This window comes from Brachycentrus maculatus, unplaced genomic scaffold (genome assembly GCF_059751285.1).
Source record: "Brachycentrus maculatus isolate JH-2025_06_01 unplaced genomic scaffold, ASM5975128v1 h1tg000144l, whole genome shotgun sequence".
Taxonomy (NCBI): domain Eukaryota; kingdom Metazoa; phylum Arthropoda; class Insecta; order Trichoptera; family Brachycentridae; genus Brachycentrus; species Brachycentrus maculatus.
The window spans coordinates 3,266,272-3,289,431 of NW_028280897.1; the positions used below are offsets into that span (position 1 = coordinate 3,266,272).

Below are 23,160 nucleotides of genomic sequence, written 5' to 3' on the forward strand. Positions count from 1 at the left end.
CTTAAGTTTGGTTTGTTGGGAATGAATGTGAGACATTTAACAATAAATCACTATTCAGCACAGCTACTACATATCGCTCACTCCTTTCAAGAACGTCATAAATCAAAAAACTTGATTTTTCAGGAGAACGTTTTTAAAGTTTAAAAATATAATACAATGTATTAAAAATAAATATCAAGCCACTTATTGAACTTTTTGCTGCGCAACTGATCTTTTTAGGTAAAACCTGAAAGTTTTTTCTCCATTTGAAAAATATTTAGTATTTTTAAAAAAATAATTAAACAATACCTTTTATTCAAAATGCAAAAACAGCACTTTCTGCCCTATAGCGGGTAAATATTAAGTTAAAAATATGCCGCTTTTGCTGGGATATAGTACATTTTATGGGCATTCTGAAAACATGCACAACTGAAAATTTACGATTTTTTATATATGACGTTGTTGAAAGGAGTGAGCGATATGTCACTATTGTGCCATCCACAAATCGCTCACTCCTTTCAAGAACGTCATAAATCGAAAATTGTCAATTTTCAGTTGTGCATGTTTTCAGAATGCCCAAAAAATGTACTATATCCCAGCAAAAGAGGCATATTTTTAACTTAATATTTACCCGCTACAGGGCAAAAAATGTTGTTTTAGCATTTTGAATAAAAGGTATTGTTTAATTATTTTTTTAAATATACTAAATATTTTTCAAATGGAGAAAAAACCTTCTGGTTTTACCTAAAAAGATCTGTTGCACAGTAAAAACTTCAATAAGTGGCTTGATATCTATTTTTAATACATTGTGTTATATTTTTAAACTTTAAAAACGTTCTCCTGAAAAATCAAGTTTTTTGATTTATGACGTTCTTGAAAGGAGTGAGCGAAATGGCATTGTATCTACAAATATAGTTATCTAGAGTTAACTTAATGTTGCACACTATGCTCCATTGGAGTGTTATAAGGTATTAAAAGGTGGTAAATAAAGAGTGATGTTATTGGTAACAAAAACACCATAAATTTGTTGTGTACGAAATATATGAATGGTTTGACATAAGGATCAAAACAGATCAACATCTATGGCATAGACACATTTGACTTCGCCAGTGCGTGCGTAGATACAATAAGTTAGTCTGTGGTGCGTCGTCTGTGGTGCGTCGTCTGTGGTCAGTTCTTCACTCTTTCTGTGACGGCCACCATTATTCTTTGGTGATTCTTTGTTGTCGCTTTGGTTTTCGTTCGCTCCTGAATACATCGGAAATATTTCGATTTAGATATCTTTTTCACGCGATTTCGAAGAACTTTTAAACTAAAATGCCTGCTAGACGCGCTTCTCACGCCGGCAGTTGGTATTCTGATGATGGTAAGATCAGCTGTTTCATATTCATATTTCATATTTACCTTTAGCAGTTGATTTGACTGAAATACTTTAAATACGGATCGGGATTGAATTATTACACTACCGAGCCGAAAAAATCTTGAAAACGTGTATTCTGTCTTCTCTTGAAAACGTGTATTGTTCTTCTCGCCTAACCACATAGTCAAGTAATGAAGTCATTAATATGAGACATACTAATAAATATTTATTTTCATTATAAGAATGAATAAACTCAACAGATTAAAAAAATATATGATAACTCAGCTATAACATCAATTTAATAACAAAACTGGCTCTCAATTTAACGTATGAGAGGTTTGACGATACAATGTTTTTTTTTTATCTATTCCAAATATATTCTTCTACTAGTTCCTTATCCGCACCCAGTGGTGCATAGGGCACTGCTTCATATAGACGCAGTTTCATCTTGATTGTTTTATTGTTAAATGTTACCTTTCTAACCTATTCATGCACTTCGATGTGACAAAATTTTGATCCTACCCTATCAATCAATACCATATGTTACCTTACTGACCTATTTAGTACTTTGATGTGACAAAATTTTCTCCTACCTGATCAATCAATACCATATGTTACCTTACTAACCTATTAAGGGATTTCGATGTGACAAAACTTTGCAAGAAATGATAGTTTATATTATCATATTCAGAATGAGTTATTTCAATAACTCATTAACATTGTGTACCTTTAGGCATTTTCTATCTTTTTCAAGATAAAATGTCACATTAGTAATGTCGCATAAAGTTGTAATATGGTACCTACCCACTTAAATAAATAAAAAAACTACTATCTAACTAACCATCATGCCGCTTACTGATGGGGTGGGCAGAGAGAATAGAATGCCACACCACTCTTTATTTCCAAACAATCTTCGCTTATCCCACATTCATGCATCTCTTCATACATACCTGCCGATTATTCGGACTCGTGACTTGACTGCTTTCAAGTACTGACAAACTTGATCATGCCAAGTTTTCCTCAGTCTTTGTCTGCTCCTATTTCCAATTAATTTTGCATCCTGAATTTCTTTTACCGTTCTTTCCGCACTCATTCTTTATGCATGCCCGAGACATTTCAACACAACTTTCTTTGATCAGCTTATCTCAGCCTTGCATTCATTCCTATTTCACCATTGAAACATCTAACATTTTGACTGCATTTAGTCTACTGTCATTTTTTTTGCCAACTCAATGCTTCTTCCACAAATTGAGGTTGGTACAAGGATTCCATTATGTACTGCTAGTTTATTTAAATAATACTGTGGGTTTCTTTTACAAATGTGATCATTTATAAAATTTATTAAATTATAATTTTCTTGCAACAGATTTTATCACAGACACTTAAAAATAAACATACCCACAGTTAAAAATTTAATTTAATTTTTAATTTTTTTATTTTTTATTTCTTCATACAAATTAACAGTCAGTCGTAAGTTTAAGTTGTCAAAATGATCAATGTTTTAGATATTTTCGTATGAAAAGTTTATTTAAATAATACTGTAGGTTTCTTTCACAAATCTGATCATTTGTAAAATTTATTGAATTATAATTTTTTCAACAGATTTTATAATAGACTGTTAAAAAAAACATACCCACAGTTAAAAAGTTAATTATTATTTTATTTGATTTATTCATACAAATTAACAGTCAGTCGTAAGTTTAAGCTGTCAAAGTGATCAATGTATTAGATATATTCGCACGAAAAGTCAGTTCATGGCGTTTAACCAAAAAAATATATAAATCATTAACCACATTTTTCTTAAGGTAGCGAGCAATCTAAAATATACAGAAATACTGATTTTCTACTGATATACTAATATAGCACCATTTTTATAAAATATGTACTACTTAAATGAATATTTTTACAGGGCTTACGGCCTGTAATAGGCCGGTTTAGTGATTACTTTACACACGTGTAACATTCACCATTCTTGCTATGGTTGACAACCACACTACTCAAATTTTGGAGTCACGGATATATGATCCAGACATTCATATTCTTCTTCATCTATGTTGAGATGTTATGTATTTGGACACACTCGAAATTTTGGAAATGTAAATTAATTTTTCTGCCTGTCTTTTGTAAACCTATTTTTTTTAAATATATTTTTTATAGATAATGTCAGATATCTTAACTTTTTTTATAATATGGGTCAGTCAAGTTCGACATTGACTCTTAATAATCAATAATAGTTATAAAAAAAATCATTATTTCGTTTCGTAAATCAATCAAAAGTGAGTATTTTACATTCTGAATATTTCTAGATTATAATTTCAATTTTGCGCTTTATTTTCCGTTACTTGCGAACATATTGCGTTATATACTTGCACCATGTTAAATTGTTTTTTTTTCTGTTTAAAATTCACTGTAAATTATATCTTTTACGATTCAGATATTTTTTGACACATACACACAAATATACACATATGAGTAAAACAAGTGATGTAATTAAATAAATTACTAACCACACTTATAACACATTGTTGTCGGGGTTTTTTTTCATCAACCTCGACTGATCACAAGTAACCGCAAACCTAAGTTCGATCTGTATAATGTCTTTTGGCGTCTCGCGCTATGCTAAAAGTAAGCAAATAGAACGCTTATAAGCATCTCCCGCTCTCTACTAACAGTTTGGTAAAGACGCTTTGATGCTAAAGAAGCGTTTCCTGCTAACAATGTGTTAAGATCAGAAAACAGTTTTGAACCTTAGATTACATGTAGAATCTTATAGTTGAACATTTTTTTAATGTTTACAAAACAGTTTTCAAACATTTTAATGCACTTATTTTAAAATTACATAGACTGACTTTTGACATGACACGTGTCACAATAGATATAAAGAAATAGTGGTATTTACCTAGTAAAACTTAGATATAAAAAAAATGTATATGTCTGATGTCATTGAATAATTTTTTTCTTGTTCATTGCTCCCTGTAAACCTCAAACTGCATGGAAGCCCGTGCCTTGATTCCTCAGTTAATAAGAAAAAAAACCTCACCAACTTAACCTGTGCTTTTCTTTACAAGAGAAAAAATAATTGTACTCTTACACATACAAAAATTAGTAAATAATTAGAATTGGTATTGGTTTGATTGTTAAATTATTGAAGTGTAGCTCGGATGGATTTGGTAATTTTCCAGATAAAGCTAAGGAATCTCTGATTAAAAATATGAAAATATTTTTAGTATCTTATTTAAATTGTGAAATTCTTTGAATACTAGCAAATAATCACACCATGTACATGTTGAGTCAAATTATACTTTTCTTTAAATTTCAGATATAATTATCTGCACTTTTCATTTAATCTCTGACCTTTTCTTTGTTTTTTCGCAATACGACACATAGAAATGTTATTAATTATTTAGAAAGTGCCTGTCATGATAACCTGTACAATCTTCATGCTTAATGGCCGATATTTTAACACATTGTTGTTGGGCGGATCTGCCTGCTAATTTGCGCCAGGAGTGGACATTTTTATGTATTTTGAAAAATTATAAATTGGTATGTCCTCATCATCGCTCCTAGATTCATTTTCCAATAACACTTCACCATCATTGTCGCAAGAACAATTTGATAAACTGTCTGCAAACATTTTATTGTCATTCATTATTTTCACGAGACATTTCTATTATACAATTACAAGTATGACAAATAGCACCAGCAGTGTAAAACAATAATCTAACACTCAAGATGGCCGACATCAGACTTAAATAACCTAGAAAGCAATTTAGCTTGAAATGTTTATGAAATGACTACCCCCATTGAGCTCTGATTACATGGCACACCTGGCCCTGCATAGAGTATAGTGTTTCCATGGGAAATTATCACTCGAATCATTTGTGATGGGGTATTTTGTACCTACACTCAAACCGGTATATATACCTGACCCACAACTAACAAGATGATTTTAAAAATATATATATTTATATGTGTCCCGCTTCCTACGCACAATTAAGAAAAACGGTTTTATAATGACCCGACAACAATGTGTATACAAGTGATGAAAATTTTAATTTTGAACTCGAGATACAGATTGATTGATGTACGGGTGAGCAAAATGCAAAATAAGAACTCAAAATGTCTGCCCATCCCTATTTTCCTATTTCCCATATATTCCTCTTTTTGCGGTATTGGCGACTTCATTGGCGTCAGGATCAACTTTCTGCCTATCGTTTTAGCACACTGCTTCATATGTGATATATTGTTACCTAAAAAATATGTGATTATTACCGTATTTTAGAAACTATAAGATGGACATTTTTCTTTAAAAAATTGCCTCTAATATTCAGGTACTTCTTATACTCGAAATTAATATAAAATGTCCAGTGTTTGATTTCAAATCCTCGCCAGTTTTAAAAATGACCATAATCGATGCCGCGGGAGACATCTCTATCTGGTGACATTGTAGTGATGGAAATTGGAAAAAAAAATGTAGGCTTTCTCACAACACCTCACATGCATGTGTAGTACACAAAAACACACTATAATTGTGTACTGCAATGTTTTCTGCAGCGAACACCCCCTATACTCTGACAAGAATTCCACAAGAGGCTAAAAATTCTGTGGTAACAACATTTTAGCGCCGTTTAAACACAAAATTCAACAAATTGATGAAAGATTACTCTGAATCCCTCATCAAATTCATGCACATTTATTAAAAACAGTATATTTAATGTTTGGGTAAAACGGAGCATATTCAACAAATATTGTGTAATCAAAATGTAACTTTGTTTTAAAATCACTTTAAATATTTTATAATCACTGAATTATAATATCAACCGGTTTCGAAGCTAACCGCTTCTTTATCAAGACTGATTAACACTAAAACACTATCTTCTACTAAACAATATTCAAAATATTTTGACGGTTAGGGAACGAAGCTTAGGTAGATCTCAAGTGGCTTTATTTTTTTTTGTTGATTGGCAGTCACAATATTGTGTACTGCGCGTCTGGAAAAAATGTGAATATTAAAAAAATTGCTCAAAAATTAAGGTGCGTCTTATAGTCTGTAAAATAGGTATTTATTATTATTATAATCCAGATAATACTGCATGTATCCATAGTCCTATGCGTCATTGGTTGCTAATAAATGGATTAATGCATCTAAAAATGAAATAAAAATGTCCTTGTGCGTTCAATGTGCTATTGGGTGAGGGCTGATCTGCTAATCTAGATTAATTTTTAGGTAAGCAATTGTCGGCACAGATGGGCAACTGGTTGCTCAAAGCTGATCTAGTTCACGGACCTGCAAGGGCCATCATAGCACCGTAAGTACTCTCCAAGATCTTTAATTTTCTGACTGTAACCTTTCAAAATTAATGTGTTTAAACATTAGGCTTAATTTTTGTTTTATAAGCCATGGTAACAGGTTTTTGACACTCCAAAATCTTTCATTTTTTTACTGTAACCTTTCAAAATTAATGTATTTGAACATTCTGCTTAATTTTTGTTTTCTAAGCCATGTTAACATGCTTTTGACACTCTCAATATTGGAACATGCAAAGACATCTCTCGGGATAATTATGATACAATAAGATATCATACAGATACATATTTTGAGATAATCAGAACAGTTGAGGCACTGTTTAGAGCTGCTCTAGACAGGGACACATACTCTCAAGTAGCTAGGAAGAATAATGACATGTAAGGACGTCTCGGGAGATAGTTGTGACATACTTAACTGTGATATGCAGAGACGTCTCTTATAATTATAATTGTGACAATTACAATAATGATTTTAGCTAATTTATGGATCGCTATTTTCGTAAAATAGTACCTCAAATAAACAGTCTCAGGCGTGACACCTAAAGGCAAATCTTGGTGTGATTCTCACTGAGGCATTATGGGTAAATTGTGGTGTGCTGGGTACCACCATGTTATTACCTACCTACAGTGAATAGAAAAATTATTCCCAAATTCGCAAATAATTAATCTGCAAAAGAATACCCCTGGCAAATATCCAAACAAATTTGAGGTGTGAATTATCTCTAACATTTTAGCGTCGAGTACAAATTACATTTAAATTACTACTATGCAAGAAAATCTGCAAAAAATTGCATTGTTTTTGAAAAATGCCTATAAATTTTAATCTAGTAGGAATTTGAATACAAAAATTTCAGACATTTCTTTATAAATTGAGGTATTTACAAATGTTTTTCGGAGGTTCTCAATCTGTGTTCCCCGCATATTCAAAGTGAATGATATCCTTCTAGTGGCGTCTGTAGCCAAAATCTTAAAGTAATATTTCTCTGAATGGCCTTTTTTATGTTCAAAGTATGACGTATGCAAGGACTCGTGTACAAGTCACCCGTGGCGAATGCATTGATATGTCTCGGCACACAGTCTTTATCTGTTTATTAACTCCAATATTATTTTTTACTTAAAATTAGCGTGGATACTTAAAAAGATAATGGGGATATGTGGTCTTATCTGACATTGTCGATTCAAGCATTCGCTATTCAATTAAATTCAATGTGATTTATGCGATTCAGTTTTCAATATTATCATTGCACCTTTTCAGGCATGCTGGCTATTCCTACTGCGGGGCGTGCTCTGCATTCGCATACCGCCAAGTCAGTCCTGCCGTTGTGTAAGTATCACATTGATCTTCTCATCTTACGTTCCCAACCGGATTGAAAGGTTTAACCCTTTGCCCGATTTGCTCGTACCACATAAGGAGACATTTTGAAACAATGGAAATCCATAAAAAATAAATCCATAATTAACAATATGGCAATGACTAAACCCTTATTCTAAGGACTCAACTTAAATTTATGCTAGTACATACGGTATTGAATGTCTATATCGAAACACATGTCGCTCACTCCTTTCAAGAACGTCATAAATAAAAAAACTTGGTTTTTCAGGAGAACATTTTTAAAGTTTTAAAATTTAATACAATGTATTCAAAATAAATATCAAGCCACTTATTGAACTTTTTACTGTGCAACAGATCTTTTTTAGTTTATTTAAAAAATAATTAAAGAATACCTTTTCTTCAAAATGCAAAAACAACACTTTTTGCGTGTAGCTGGTAAATATTAAGTTAAAAATATGCCTCTTTTTACATTTTCTGGGCATTCCGAAAACATGCGCAACTGAAAATTGACAATTTTGATTTATGACGTTCTTGAAAGGAGTGAGCGATGTGTCACAATAGATTTTAATCACAACCAGGTGTACAAGTATGAAATACGTTTTTTTTTTCAAGAATAAGCTTTAAATTTGGAAGAACGAGAAAAAGTGGTTTATTCAAAATATGTTTAATGCTAGTTACATTTCTTTTGGGCAATTTGTGGATACCATGCCAGTAAAAATATTCCTCTTTTGCCGCGAACGATTCATCCATCCAATTTTTCACATGCTGGTATGAACCACAGCGCTGCTCAGTAAGTGCATGACCCGTCCATTCAAACAAGTAATACTCGGGAGGAGCCAAGTCTGGTGAGTAAGCCGCGCAGGGTAGCATTTCTGATGCAAAACGACTTATCTTTTGTATTGCTGGAGCAAAGTTTCACATGTGGTTTTGTGCCTTTCCTTGCCTCTTCTCTTGTTCAGCTCATGCAGTATCCATCTGCCAGCCTTCTGAATCTTTCCCATCTCTCGTAGGCGATTGGAATCAGCTTGTTGACTAACATTCAATTGCTCTTAGAGTTGTTTGTATCTTCGTATTTCTTTCTTACCTTTGTACTTTTTTGGCGGTTTTCTGTGTTGTCTGCAACATGGAAACACCCACTTTTAAAATGCCGAAACTATTGCCACACGTATTTTGCAATGTGGAGTATGTTCACCATAAGCATTTCCAAGTATCGGTATGATGATGCAAAAAATTAATGCCGTCCACGGATGCTCTTTATTCGGCACAAATATTGATATATTGGGATCACTAAAATAATACTAACACTTTTTCGACTTAAAACTTGTGGATATAGAGTATGGTTGATCACAGAACAAAATGGCGTATAAGTCAAATTTATTCCTCCACACTGCATCGGCATGCCATCTGTTGTTTGATATCCGCACTTTATACTTGTATACCTAATAGTGATATTTACCAAGTTGTAAAAGTAAAATTGATATTACATTGAACTTCCACCGAGAAGAATTCGGAGTTGTGTGTGTTAGCTATGAGTAACTATTTTTATTGAATCTTTATATGTATTATGAGTTTATATGTATTGTAAATGAGTTTTTTTATTTAGGAAACGTGTCTTCATTCTGGGGCCGAGTCATCACGTCCGCCTTACCGAGTGTGCTCTGTCCGTAGCCGACCTCTACAGGACCCCCTTATACAACCTGAACATTGACAAGAAGAGTGAGTGAACCATGTTTCATTTGTGCACCTATTATTCTTCTTAGTTTTACATTGTCTGCAACCGCTCGAGATATTGACTTAGTGCTGCCGTAGAACGGTTCTCGTCTTCTTTACTTCTTCCTATGCTATTAGTAAAAATGGTGAAAAAATAGGCTTTATTTATATTTATGTGTATATTGAGTAGATGTAGTGTGTGATGAAAGAGTGGTGAAAGAAGTCTGATGAAAACATGCCAGATTACGGCGTAACATAACATCAAATTTTTGACAATATACATAATCAGGAATCAGGATAATCAGCCTGTATGTGTGTGTGTGTTTGTATGAGAAGATGCATATTGGAAATTATTGGTTTGGCAAAGTATTCTGTCTGCCTGCAGCCTTATGGTTAGTTTAGGTATGCAACCCCAAGTACCCTAATTAGCGCTGTTATCATCCCTTTGCTACGTATTTTTCCTTTGTCTAATCTAAAATGCAGGACTGGTCACCTTGTTTTTGTATAATTGGTGACTGAGTTCACATCGTGTGTGGGGAATAATAATAAGAGAGACGCATTGTTTGATTTCAGTTTACGCTGAGTTGGCTGGCACCGGAGACTTCCAGTGGATGGACATGAAAACTGATGAAGACGAACACTCTATTGAGTTGCAACTTCCGTACATTGCCAAAGTCATGGAGGAGTAAGATATTTGTATTTTTGAAGAGAACCGCTTCTCTTTCTCCGTAATACCGTGTTAATACTTAGCATAGGGAACCAGTAGACGCTTGCATATAATACCGCATGTAAGCTGAATACGTTTTTATATTTATTAGTTAACAATTTACATTTTGTGATAAATGAAATGGAAAATAAGACAAGCGCTAAAAAAGTGTGGGCCTTTAGAGAACAAAAAAAAAACAAATAATCTCCAAAAACTACTTTTATAAAGAAATAGAGAGTTTCAAGTAGAGAGGACCACATAAAATCCACTGTTCTAGAACCTAAAATGTTTCACCTTTAACGCACGAAAGACTCACGCATATTTTTTAAAAATTCATATTGATAGTCACAAATATTTATGAACTATATGCATATGTTGTGACATCAAAATGCGGATGTTACTCCTGAAATGATTGAACATATGTGGCAAAAATCCACTGCAGACTAGATATCTACAGAGTGGCAAACGGTGCACACATCAAAATAAATTTTTTTTGCACTTTTTAAGATCAAAATCATTAAATTACCTCTCAAAGTTTTTCTTTGTAACAGTTTTTTTAAATGTTGGTATTGTTTTTCGATGACTGTACTTAATAAAAACAATATTTTACTAAAGAGTGATAAGAGTGGGATAGTCCTAAGTCGTACTCTTATAATAAAGCTTTAACGAAAATTCAAAACATGTCACTATAAACCTTAAATATTGAAGTACAATAAGCAAAAACGGTTTCATGCTACAACAATGAAAAATTTGGTAATTGTGATTAGTCTCCCGCAAATGGCGATTGGCCAACTAAGAACTGTAAAACTTGCCTCCCGCATAATATGTGTTAACCTTTAGCCGCCCTGTGGTCCTTACGGGACCGCGAATATGCGTCGTTCAATGCATTTGGCGGACCATAATAAAACAAAGCTGCTTTACTGCGGTCCTAAAAAAGTAGTGAACAATAATTGAGCGGCGTTAAGTTGTTAGTCGGTGTATTAGAATTTTGTATGTTGCATAATTTAGTTAACTATTATCAGATATTTTTGTTGTGCGGAAGATGTTTGAAACATGTCAAAAAGTGTTCAAAAATTACGTTACATATTTTTCTTTTTAATTATATTTTTGGTTAAATAGCGGTCTTTCCGGGATAGTAGGCCGAAAAGTCCTGGTAGCCAAAGGGATATATATGTTGACCTTAAGATGTGCTAGTATATTAATATGTATGTTTAACTTATTTTCAGATACAAGGGTGGCTTCACTATCGTGCCCATCCTGGTTGGTTCACTCACTCCGGAAAAGGAAGCCTTGTGAGAAATTTACATATTAATATAATATATTTTCCTGGTTATTTTGGTATGGAAGTGAAGCGTGGAGTTGGGAAAAGAAGGATGAAAGTAGTCTGTATGCAGTCCAAATGCGATCTCTCAGTGTGGCAAACCCTTCTCTGATAGATTTGCAAGATGATAAATGCAAGGCTGCTAAGGATGATAAGCATTATGGATAAAATTAAGAAAGGTGATCGAATACAAATTTATGAGGCCAATTTGGTTGGTAATAGAAGCAGAGGAAAACTTGGCATGACCGAGTATTTCAAATACTTGAAAGTGGTTAAGTCAGGAATCGGAATAATCGATGGGTATATATGAGGAGATGCATGAATGTGGAAAAGACTAAGATTGTTTGCTATGACAGATAGGTAATGTGTTCTATTCTCTCTGCCTATCCCTACAGAAAGAGGCGTGATGGTTACTTAAGATAGTTTTATTTGTTTTGTTTTGTTGAAATGAATAATAATAATAAATTTGGATAATTTATATAGCGCCATTTTCGTAAAATACTACCTCAAGGGCGCTTCACTCTAAATGAATTGGGGAAAATATTATGGTGGAAATAATTTAGCAAACAAATGTGTTTTTAGTTTTTTTTCTAAAGATCGTCTTACTCTCACTATTTCTAACCATTGGTAGATGGCGTAGGTACCATATTATAACATTTTGCAACAATTTGCAAAATTTTGTCAAATCAAAGTATGTACATTAATAGGTTAGGTTAAGTACAAATGGTATTGATCAATCGGGGAAGTGAGGGAAAATGAAATTAAATTAATAATTAATATATATGTGTTCTATTCTCTCTGCTTACCCCTGCGTTGTATCGACGTGATGGTTATGTAGTTAGTTATATATTTAAGTCGATGATCCAGCCTTTTCAGGCAGACTTACAGGAGTTGGGAAAGCCTCAACACCGGTTGTCCTTAGGTTTGACTCAAGTTGAATCGATTAGCGTTACGGTATCTCACAATGAACTGGTCTGCCTCCAGGTACGGGAATCTGCTGGCTCCGTACCTGTCGGACCCTCAGAACCTGTTTGTGATCTCCTCGGACTTCTGCCACTGGGGGTCTCGGTTCCGATACACCTACTACCAGAAGCAGTTTGGCCACATTTACGAGAGCATCGAGAATCTGGACAAACAGGTAAGCTGTTATTTATTGATAACCCCGGTTAACCGAAATGAAGGGAGAGAGGGGACAGCCATTTCGGATACCGAATCTTTCGGTTAACCCAGGGGCTCCCAATCTTTTTCAGCCTGCGGCGCACTTACAAGTTTAATATTTTGTCATGGCGCCCTACTTTTGTAAGCTATTTGGAAAAGACAATGTGACTATATATGCATATACATATCATAGTCGTACAGGAGAAAGTGACCAACTAACAAAACGTAAAATGTTCATGAGGGACATTTAAGTCACTTTTGCTTGGCAAGAAAATAAACTTCAATGCAGTTAGTCATTTTTAACAAGTCAATATATTATACTTCCAAGTTTAAAATCCTTTGGGATTTTTCCAGGGCAATATTAAGGTAGTAAGATATCAAATAGTCAATGATCATGTTTTTGTAAACAAATGCAGTTGGTTACTTTCTCCTGTATGACTACGATATATAATAGTCGAAAGAAATAGGTAGATACCTACAATAATAGAAGTAGGGTAAAAAGATGCTAGCTCTCAAAAAAGAAATTGTCGCTTTAAAGGTACCCGAGAATATTTGTGGTTTTGGATAATGATAGAGGATCGATTCACGGTGCCCCTCTTTACTTTCTAGGGCGCACCAGGGCGCCGCGGCGCACACTCTGGGAACCCCTGGGTTAACCAATTAATGTCTAAAACCAATTAATGTTGAGGTGTCAAAATGTAAAATGAACTCCTTAGGTGGAGAAACCCAGATTTGGGAACAAGTAATTTGGACACCCTCAAAATGTGCGAAACTTTGGGATGATGTACTGATCTGAGAGAATGCTAAGCAAATGACGCATGACAGGGTAGACATGTGCTCCGCATATAGAAGAAGAATATATATATGTACAGTGGAACCTCTATCTATCTTTCCTCGAATAATCGTTTTCCCCGATGTGTCGTTTATTTCTTCTATCCCGACTTAATTTCATACTAAACTAAACCGCATCAATCGTTTCTCTATCACCATTTACCGCATTTATCGTTCGAATTAAGCTGCTTTTTTGATACATTTTTTCTGTTTTTTTTTTACATTATTTCCAATTTTCTTACATTCAACGGCAACGTATGGGATAGAAACTATCGAAAGCTTGTGTGACCAATACAAGAAGCCGAAAATATACTATTGACTTACGAAAATAAAACAGTTAAAAAACAAAAGTATTTTTTTAAAATTCTACTCAGGTTTGAATTTTTTTTTGAATAAATACATTTGCATCTGAAACATGTATTCTTCTTAGAATTTTAGCCTACGAATGGTTATGCTGATTAGGAGGACGGTATCTTTACTTGGTCATATCTATTTGCGTATTGACCTCTTAATCCCGCATTCAATGTTTTCTCGCATTCATAGTTTATTTTAATAGGTCCCTTTAAAAACGATAGATAGAGGTTTCACTGGATATACTTATCACTGCATTCTTATTAGAAGGGTAGTATACTTGTTTTAAGGTTATAATTTTTTTTATTTACTGTGTTTTTTTACAAAATGCCGATTACTCAATGCGTTTTTTTTACAGGGAATGGATATCATAGAAAACCTGAAACCTCAACCCTTCCATGAATACCTGAACCAAACCGGGAATACCATCTGTGGCCGACATCCCATCGCCATCCTACTTCATGTAATTATACTATTAATACTTCACACAACTGGTCTCCTGTTTTCGTAAACAAGTCTGTTAGGCTTATCTGGAAAGAGTAATGAATTGGAATATTTTTATTTAAAAAAATTTTTGTTCCCACTTAAGCAATGCAGAGTGGCTCCACATTCCTGGGGGTAACGTGGTGGGTAGCGGAATTTCGCATATTAGGGTTCTCTTAAGCGAGCACCCTTCTATAAAAATTTACCCGGGATGAACAGATTTTGTTAAAGATTTTCACCTGTTTATTAAAATCTAAAGTATCAATTCATTATTTTTACATAATTGCATAATTCGCTTATTGCAAAAAGTATTTCAGTTAATTATTGTGTGTTTTTTGCTTCTTTTAAAGGAATAAGCCTCTACTTGGCTTGTCTGTAGGTAGGGTATTAAGGATAGGGAAGGTAACCCATTGCATTGTTAAATCAAACACAGATTTTTTGAGTCTACCAAGTTGTATTTTATTAACAAAAACACATAAAAAATTAATATACAAATGTCAAACTTTCGTTTGATAATGCCCTAACAAGGCGAAACAATTGTCACAATATTAATTTTTGTATGTGTTTTTGTTTATAAAATACAACTTAGTAGATTCAAAAAATCTGTTTTTGATTTAAAATTAATATCGGAGTTTTACCTACCATTAAAACTCTTATTATGTTTCTATTGATTTCTGGAGTCCATCATGAGAGAAGCGTTCATTTTCTTTTCCGTTATCGCGGTTTCTACTGTCTATTCCTGGGTCAGTGTCCTACTCTATGGTCGCTTTGTCCGTTTCCGCTGATTTGGTATCCGGTCATCCATGGATTTGGGTTGTTCATAAAGCTCATGATGCACCAGGTAGGTCTTACCTGGACTCCAGAAATCAATAGAAACATAATAAGAGTTTTAATGGTAGGTAAAACTCCGATATTATGTGTTCTGAATTGATTTCTGGAGTCCATCATGAGAGATCTGTCTGTTATCTCCTGGTGACCGGGTGATGCCTTTATTTGATGTTAACTGGTTGAAACAGGCTTGCTAGAGAGGAGTCTTTTGAGACGGTGTGATTAAGCAACTCTCTTTGGTAATATTTCCTGAAGGTATTTTCACTTTTCCAATTTCCTCTCTCTAAGATATTATCAATTGGGTAGTTTTCTAACCAATTGAGGGATGCGACCGCTGAGCGTGTACTGCCGGGGGTAGCTTCCACTCCTGCCATTTTCAGCGTGCTCTTTACCCATCCTCCTATTATGGTTCTTGTAGCCGCTTTTACGGGGCCCCTCGTACTTATAAATAGGTTATTAAGGTTATCCACTTCCGACCTTCGATCCTTGGACAATTCTACTAGTTTTCTTGTCCAAAAGACTGGGTTTATATTAAGCTCCGGTGATTCTAAAAGTTTCCAGCTGGATTGCTGGTGTAACCGGGTGTCAGTCTTTGATCCAAAAGACGGATGTAATATAATAGAAGTGCCTTCATCCTGCAGGTTTCCATCCGAGATGTTTAGTAACGTCAGGTCGTGTACTCTTCGTCCTGACGAGAGCAGCAATAGTGTTGCCACTCTACACGATATCTCGTATAAGGAGTTTAGTTTAGGGCTATTTTTACAGAGCCAATCTTTAACAATCTGTGGATTCCAGATTGGAGATTTTGGAAGAGTAGGCTTTGCCATGGCTATTGCTTTAAGGGTATGTTTTACCAAAAAATTAGAGCTGAGACTTTCCTCAGCTGTTGGGTTACAGAATGTTGCTATCGCTGACTTATGTACTAGTATAGTATTGTATGACAATTTCTCTTCGATAAACAACTGCGCCAGGTATCTGGCCACCTGGTTTGCAGACGGTTTGTTAGGATGGAAATTGTTATTTGATGCCCAGCGGCACCATCTATCCCAAGCTGGCTTGTAGGTATTTAGCGTCGAAGCTCGCCACCCTGATAAAAGCAAATTCTTTTCCTCAGGATTCCATCTACTCAAAACGCCGTCCCACCCCCAATTTTCCAAACTTCTATTTCCAGTTCTTGGATTTTGGGCGGAGGTTTGCCGGTGGATGTGTCGATTAGTACCGATTCCAGGTTTGCTATTTTGAGTGGTGGCGCTAATGATCGGCGTATTAGGTCTGGTCGCCAGAACGCCCTCGGCCACCTTGGGACTGCGAGAAGGTATGTTCCGGTCGCCTTGTTCAGGTGTGCTAGGATTCTTGGTATTAAATTTGGCGGAGGAAATATCCAGGCCAGATTGAAGTCCCAACATTGACTGAAAGCGTTTTGAAAGATTGCGCACGAGTCCGTGCAATCTCTTGACACGTATGTCGAAGTCACGTGTGCCGTTACGGAAGCAAATAGGTCTATATCGGGTTGCCCGAAGAGATTGAAAATCGGTTGGGTTGCTGCCGGTAAAAGGTGCCACTCCGGAGGTGTTTTTTCCCCGAGATAGGTGATCCGCGTCTCCGTTGTATTTTCCGGGAAGAAACTGAGCTGTCAACGAGATATCCCACTTGTCTGCAAGGATCAGGAGGTCTTGGGTCAGATTTAAAAGTGTTAAGGATCTGGTGCCCCCTTCCTTGGAGATATACGCAACCACTGATTTGTTGTCCGATTGCACTAAGACTTCTGAACCGGAGAGGTTGTGAGCTGAGTGTTGAAGGGTTGCAAGCACTGCGAACAACTCTTTTCGGTTTGAATGCCACTTTTTCTGTTGGACGGTCCACTGACCTGATAAGGTTAAATCGTCTAAAGTTGCTCCCCAAGCCAGGTCTGAGGCATCTGTTGTCAGGAAATGACTGAACATTTCCTTGTGAATGGTGCTTGACGAGTTCAAGTTCTCTAACCACCATTCCACCTCCTGCAAGCACTCCTCGGTCATTGGAACTAATCTTCTGGGTGGAAGTTGCTTCAGCGGTTTGCTCGCTATCTGCAATTGTCGGCAGTGCAGCCGTCCTCTTCTCACCACGAAGTTGGCAAAGTTTAACCTTCCCAGGAGACTTTCCGCTTGCTTTCGTGACCATCGGCGAGAAGACAGTATCGCTCGAAGTGATTGGTGGAATGCCGCACACTTCCGTTCTGACAGGGACTTGCGATTGTTGCGCATGTCCCATACGACCCCCAGGTATTCGCACTTTTGTGTTGGGGAGAGCACTGACTTTTGGAAATTTACATTCCATCCCAGATATTGTAGAGTGTTTACTGCTAGCCGCGTTTGTCGGCCTAGATCTTCCTTGGATTGGCTCGCAAGGAGGAAGTCGTCGAGATACACGATTGTCCGTATACCTTTCTGACGCAGTAACTCGGCTACCCAATTTGTAAGGGTCGCGAACATTCTGGGAGCAGATGAAAGGCCAAAGGGCAGACTTGTCATCTGAAGCAAGTTTCCTCGGTAGACCAAGCGCAAGAATCTCCGATGCTTTGATGCGATCGGGAGATGGTAGTATGCTTGTGAGAGGTCTATCTTTGTCAACCAATCGTTTGGTTGCAAAAATTCCGGAACCTTGCAGTGGCTTATGAGTTTGAATGGAGCAGGGTTTAAAAACAGGTTTAGGGACTTCAAGTTGAAGATTACCCGTGAGGAGCCGTCCGATTTCGGTGTTAGGAACATTTTTGATAAGAAGCTGGGAGTGAGATCCGCGGCTTCCAGAACACCGCTCTCGGTGAGTTCCTTTATTTGGGAGTCCATCTCGGCAGAAGGGGGTGTGCTGAAGTGATTTAAAGTATTCTTGTGTGGCATTATCAAAGGAGGTTTTGACACAAATGGTATTCGTGTCCCCCTTATCATTTTTAGCATAAATGCTGGTGCTCCCAGTGTCGCCCATGCTGCCTGGAATAACTTTAAGCATCCCCCGCGAAATGGATTCCTTCTGGCGTCAATTTCGAGTGTGCCTTCCTCTAAACTTTCCTTTTGAACTACCAGAAGTAGACTTGCCTCCCCCTTTTTTCTTGGTGGAAAATTTGCTGGGGCCAGCTTCTCCTCTGGGAGGACCGTTATTTTTGTTAGCGAGAGGCCTTCGCTGTTCACGAAAAAACTGGTTATCTGGCTTTTTTCTGGTAGGAACCTGGGGTCTTGATAAAGGATGGGTTGTTGCAGGTTTTATCGTAAGCTTGTCAGAGGTACCTACCCTAGAGAGGAAGGCCGTCAGATTCCCCTTTTCAAAGAGATATTCTGAGCAAGGAGGGATTTTGCAAAGTCCCTCTCTGACATGCTCGTCTCTGACTTCCCCGAGGATGGATTTTCTGCGGAATTGTACCGCCTCTGTGCGCCTGCCACATACCATCTGAAGAATATCTTCGGAAACCTTCTGGTATGCGGAGTCAGGAGCAAACAAAACTTTTACTTTATCGAATACGTTTCTTTTATTAAGAATTGTGTTCTTATCAGCGGCCCAATTGACCAGTTCTTGGAGCCCTGATTGAAACTCCTCTTTTTGTATGAGGAGGGCATGAGATAGAGCGGCGAAAGACCTTTCCAGCGAAGCCTGGGCAGGGGAGCTGACATCGCAGCGTCTGAGCTCGTCGTTGACTTTCAATTCAACAAACGATGGCTCTGCCAGAAATTTCTTCTGGACATCAGCATATCGCACGCCTGCCCAGTTTTCACTACCAAAGTGTTGCAGCTTTTCTAAGGCTCGAATCCTGATGGGATTTGCTGTTGGATGGATAGGTTCCTTGACTACTGTGCTGGGTTCCTGGAAATCCAGCTGCAGCTCTTCTTGGATATCCTGAGGATCCTCGTGTTCCTCTAGTCCAGGAGGCTGCTGTAAAAAACCGTCGTCGTCTTCTTGCGATCCCGAGTCTACGGGAGAAGTGTCGCCTGGCGCCGCGACCTTAGCCCCGGTTTGACTTTGGAACACGGCGTCAGTCAAAAGTCCTATCTGCTGAACTAGATAGTCTATCCGTGGGTCCATTAACACTTTAAGGCGCTTTTGCTGACGCGGTTCAGGAGACTCTGAATCTGACGATAAAACGGATGGATCGCGGGATCTTTTTCGAGATTCACTGCGCTGAGAAGGCCCAGCTACCGGCGATAATGGCGAAACATTTTCTGTATCACTCATTTTCTATAAAGATCGGTGTTTTCGGACAGATGTGAAAATTTATATGAAATTTAGGCACAAAGCATAAAGTTCTATAAAAATTTAATTAACTATCCGTCGCCCTTGAAAATCTTGACTCGCACGATGTTTGTAAACAACAAACACGTGTTTCAAGATGGCGTCGTTTTGTTTATAAAATATTCGAAATGAAAAGTTTTTTTTTTTTTTTTTTTTTTTCGGTAAATGCGCGACAATGCCGTTTGGATTGAAGCGAAAGTTTATAATACGAGCACTTCTTTAGTTTTGTTTTTATAGAAGACGAGACACTTAATAATAATAAGATTCACACACTTCTCACGGTGTTTGTAAACAATTACCGCGCACTCAAAATGGCGGCGGCGTCTCGCAATCAAAATAAACACGATAATTATCCGTTATACACAAGAACTTGACGTTTTAATGACGTAAATTAAAAGAACTAAATATGTTTTCAAAGTTTATAACACTATCTACGATATACTGCCCAGGAATGAATACGATTTTTTCGAATTGATCGGACAAAATCAACGAACGTCGTTACACGATGGGAAAATGACGCTTTATGAACAACCCAAATCCATGGATGACCGGATACCAAATCAGCGGAAACGGACAAAGCGACCATAGAGTAGGACACTGACCCAGGAATAGACAGTAGAAACCGCGATAACGGAAAAGAAAATGAACGCTTCTCTCATGATGGACTCCAGAAATCAATTCAGAACACATAATACATAAATTATGTCATTATTAGTGGTGCAATAGGTTAAATGTGAAAAATACATTACAAGCACTCTGACCAATTTAAAATAAACCTTTCTTGAATTTATTTTGCGAAATGTAACTTTTATGTTCCCTTTACCAATTAATTCAAAGTATAGTTCATTAATTTAAACGCAGAAGTTACGTAAATATCACAATTGTTGCAATAATTTATCTAGGCGCAATATTTCTTGTCTCGGGATAGAAAATGATTGGTTTCCATCATACTCTTGAACATTTTTAACATCTGGATATTTATGTTGGCAGGCTTGCGGACCGCTATCTGCCCTGAAGTCCTGTTCGCTCAAGTTTCTGAAGTATGCGCAGTCGTCGCAGTGCCGCGTCAACACCGATTCCTCTGTGAGCTACGCCAGCGCCAGCTTGCTCATCGATTAGAAACGCACCCTAACTCGGTCACTCTAAATCATTTATTGTTCTAACAAGAAAATAAAAATTAAATGTGCGTATTTCTATGTTCATGTGCATCAATCTACATATAATTTTTATTAGTTCATAGGCTGTTTTTTTTAAATAATTTTTCCCAAAACTGAATCAACAAAATAGTTTTTATTTATTGGCTTGGCGTTTAATTTGTAGAACTCCATTTTAATTTATGTATTAATTTTAAATCAAACACAGATTTTTTGAGTCTACTAAGTACAAAAACTTAGTAGACTCAAAAAATCTGTGTTTGATTTAAAATTAATACATAAAATTGTTTTTACTCAATGGTTAACACTTATTTTTAATAATATGAATATCTCAACTGCTTTAGAGGCGAATCCTAATTTATCACCTTATATATCCTTGACTATCTCATATCGTTGTGATTTTTTATTAGATTTTAAAAAGTTTCTCTGCCAATCTGTCACTTTTGTTACAATTTTAGTTTGACAACTGGTCAGCCGTTACCCGAAACTGCGCAACGCATTGGTACTTATGGGGTGGTAGAGAGCTCTTTATCGCCCAGTTAACTAATAAGTGTCGGTTAGTTGAATGAAGCTTAAAATGACAGATTTTAATTAACTATTAATTTAACTCACTTTGACTGATATATATACTGAAGCTGAATTATTAACTCCCTATGACTGATATCTCCTATGCCAAAATGCTTGAAAAGCTTTTTAAGTTTTTTTTTTTACTATTATTTTTTTTATTTCAATCAATCATTTACAATACAGTATGTTCACAAAATAATTTTATATTTAAAAAAAAACACATATTAATTATTTAATAGCTTTTGATTGAGCTACCGGGTGGTATCGTGAAAAGCTTGTGCTTTATTCACATCACACCCTCGTTTGCAAAAATATACAATTGTACAGGAATTGTGTAAAATCTTGGTTCACTTCATCTGAACATATCCATTTTATTCAGAATTAAATTTATTTGTTAAAAAAATATATATATGTATATTTATAAATAAATATACATTTTTTATATGTGGAGATCATCCAGCCACCTTATGTGTCTTGTTGGAGGAGTTCTTTTAACATGCTGTTTTTATTTTTATATATTTTTTTCAACTAAAAATAATAAAAATATATTTTATTCCTACTTATGAAATTTACTTGTTAAATGGTCTAAATTTACATAGAATTATCCAAAAAGGCCTACTTTCCTACTTGCTATGAAGCAGCCAGGGCTAGAAACATTTTCACTGACTGCAGGTCAGTTTGGATTGTCCGTTTTAGAAACTTGAAAATATCTGTTCATTGTGTTTTGTCACTCTCGCTAAATTTATGACTTCTGTTATTCCAACCGGCTCGAGGTTGCATACCGAGCACTTTTTTAATTAACTGCTGATCAGGTTTTGTCATGGCCAACATCGCCAGTCTGGTCTTTGCTTTTCTATGCACTGCCAAATACGTAAATCATTGTTGTTTTTGTGGAATTTCACAATTATATGTTTAGAGTGTAGGCAACTAGATTTAAGGATATCTTGCGATTTTGTGTGTATCCACGTGCTTAAGTTGTAACAATAACTGTGTTTCTTAGATCACCTGTTTCCGATATTAAACAGAATGCAATCTGTGGTTTCCATAGATATGTATGTGCACACAGAATCGTAGTTCAGCTGTTTATCTTTAATTAAATACTTTACCATTTATATACGCAAAAGAAAGTTTCCAATGTATTCTGATGAATTTGAATGTGAATAAAAATAAATCTAAATAGACTAAGTTACATTTTATAAATATTGATCTTTTTTTATATAAATAAAAATTATTAAATCATTTTTAGTCCTATTTATTTATTTTATCTCCTGGGATGTCATCAAGCATTCGAAATGTGATTGCATCGAAGGATGCTACGCATTTCATGGACTGATATGGTCAGCAATACAAAAGAGTAGAAAGACAGTTGCTGACAAATCGCTCACTATTTTCAAGAACATCAAAAATCATCAATTTTCAGTTGTGCATGTTTTCGAAATGCCCAGAAAATGTACTATATCCCAGCAAAAGAGGCATATTTTTAACTTAATATTTACCTGCAACAGGGCAGAAAGTGTTGTTTTTGCATTTTGAAGAAAAGGTATTGTTTAAGTATTTTTTTAAATATACTAAGTATTTTTGAAATGGAGAAAAAACCTTCAGGTTTTACCTAAAAAGATCTGTTGCACACTAAAAAGTTCAATGAGTGGCTTCATATTTATTTTTAATACATTGTACATATTATATTTTTAAACTTTAAAAACATTATCCTGAAAAATCAAGTTTTTTGATTTATGACGTTCTTGAAAGGATAAGCGAAATATCAAAGTCCAATCTGGAGCATGTGCTTAGAGAAGTACGAGCTATTGCACCTGT

General features: G+C 35.8%; 1 protein-coding gene across 1 annotated transcript; it reads left to right on the plus strand.

Annotated features, from left to right (window-relative positions):
- Window positions 1-1,131: 1,131 nt before the first annotated feature.
- LOC148308929 (protein MEMO1) lies at window positions 1,132-22,586 on the plus strand. Its single transcript, XM_088260877.1, has 9 exons — window positions 1,132-1,345; window positions 6,567-6,648; window positions 7,902-7,970; window positions 9,583-9,695; window positions 10,263-10,374; window positions 11,622-11,687; window positions 12,701-12,854; window positions 14,415-14,519; window positions 20,615-22,586. Exons 1-9 carry the CDS (start codon window positions 1,297-1,299, stop codon window positions 20,741-20,743), a joined length of 879 nt encoding a protein of 292 aa, XP_088117003.1. The 5' UTR covers window positions 1,132-1,296; the 3' UTR covers window positions 20,744-22,586.
- Window positions 22,587-23,160: the final 574 nt, after the last annotated feature.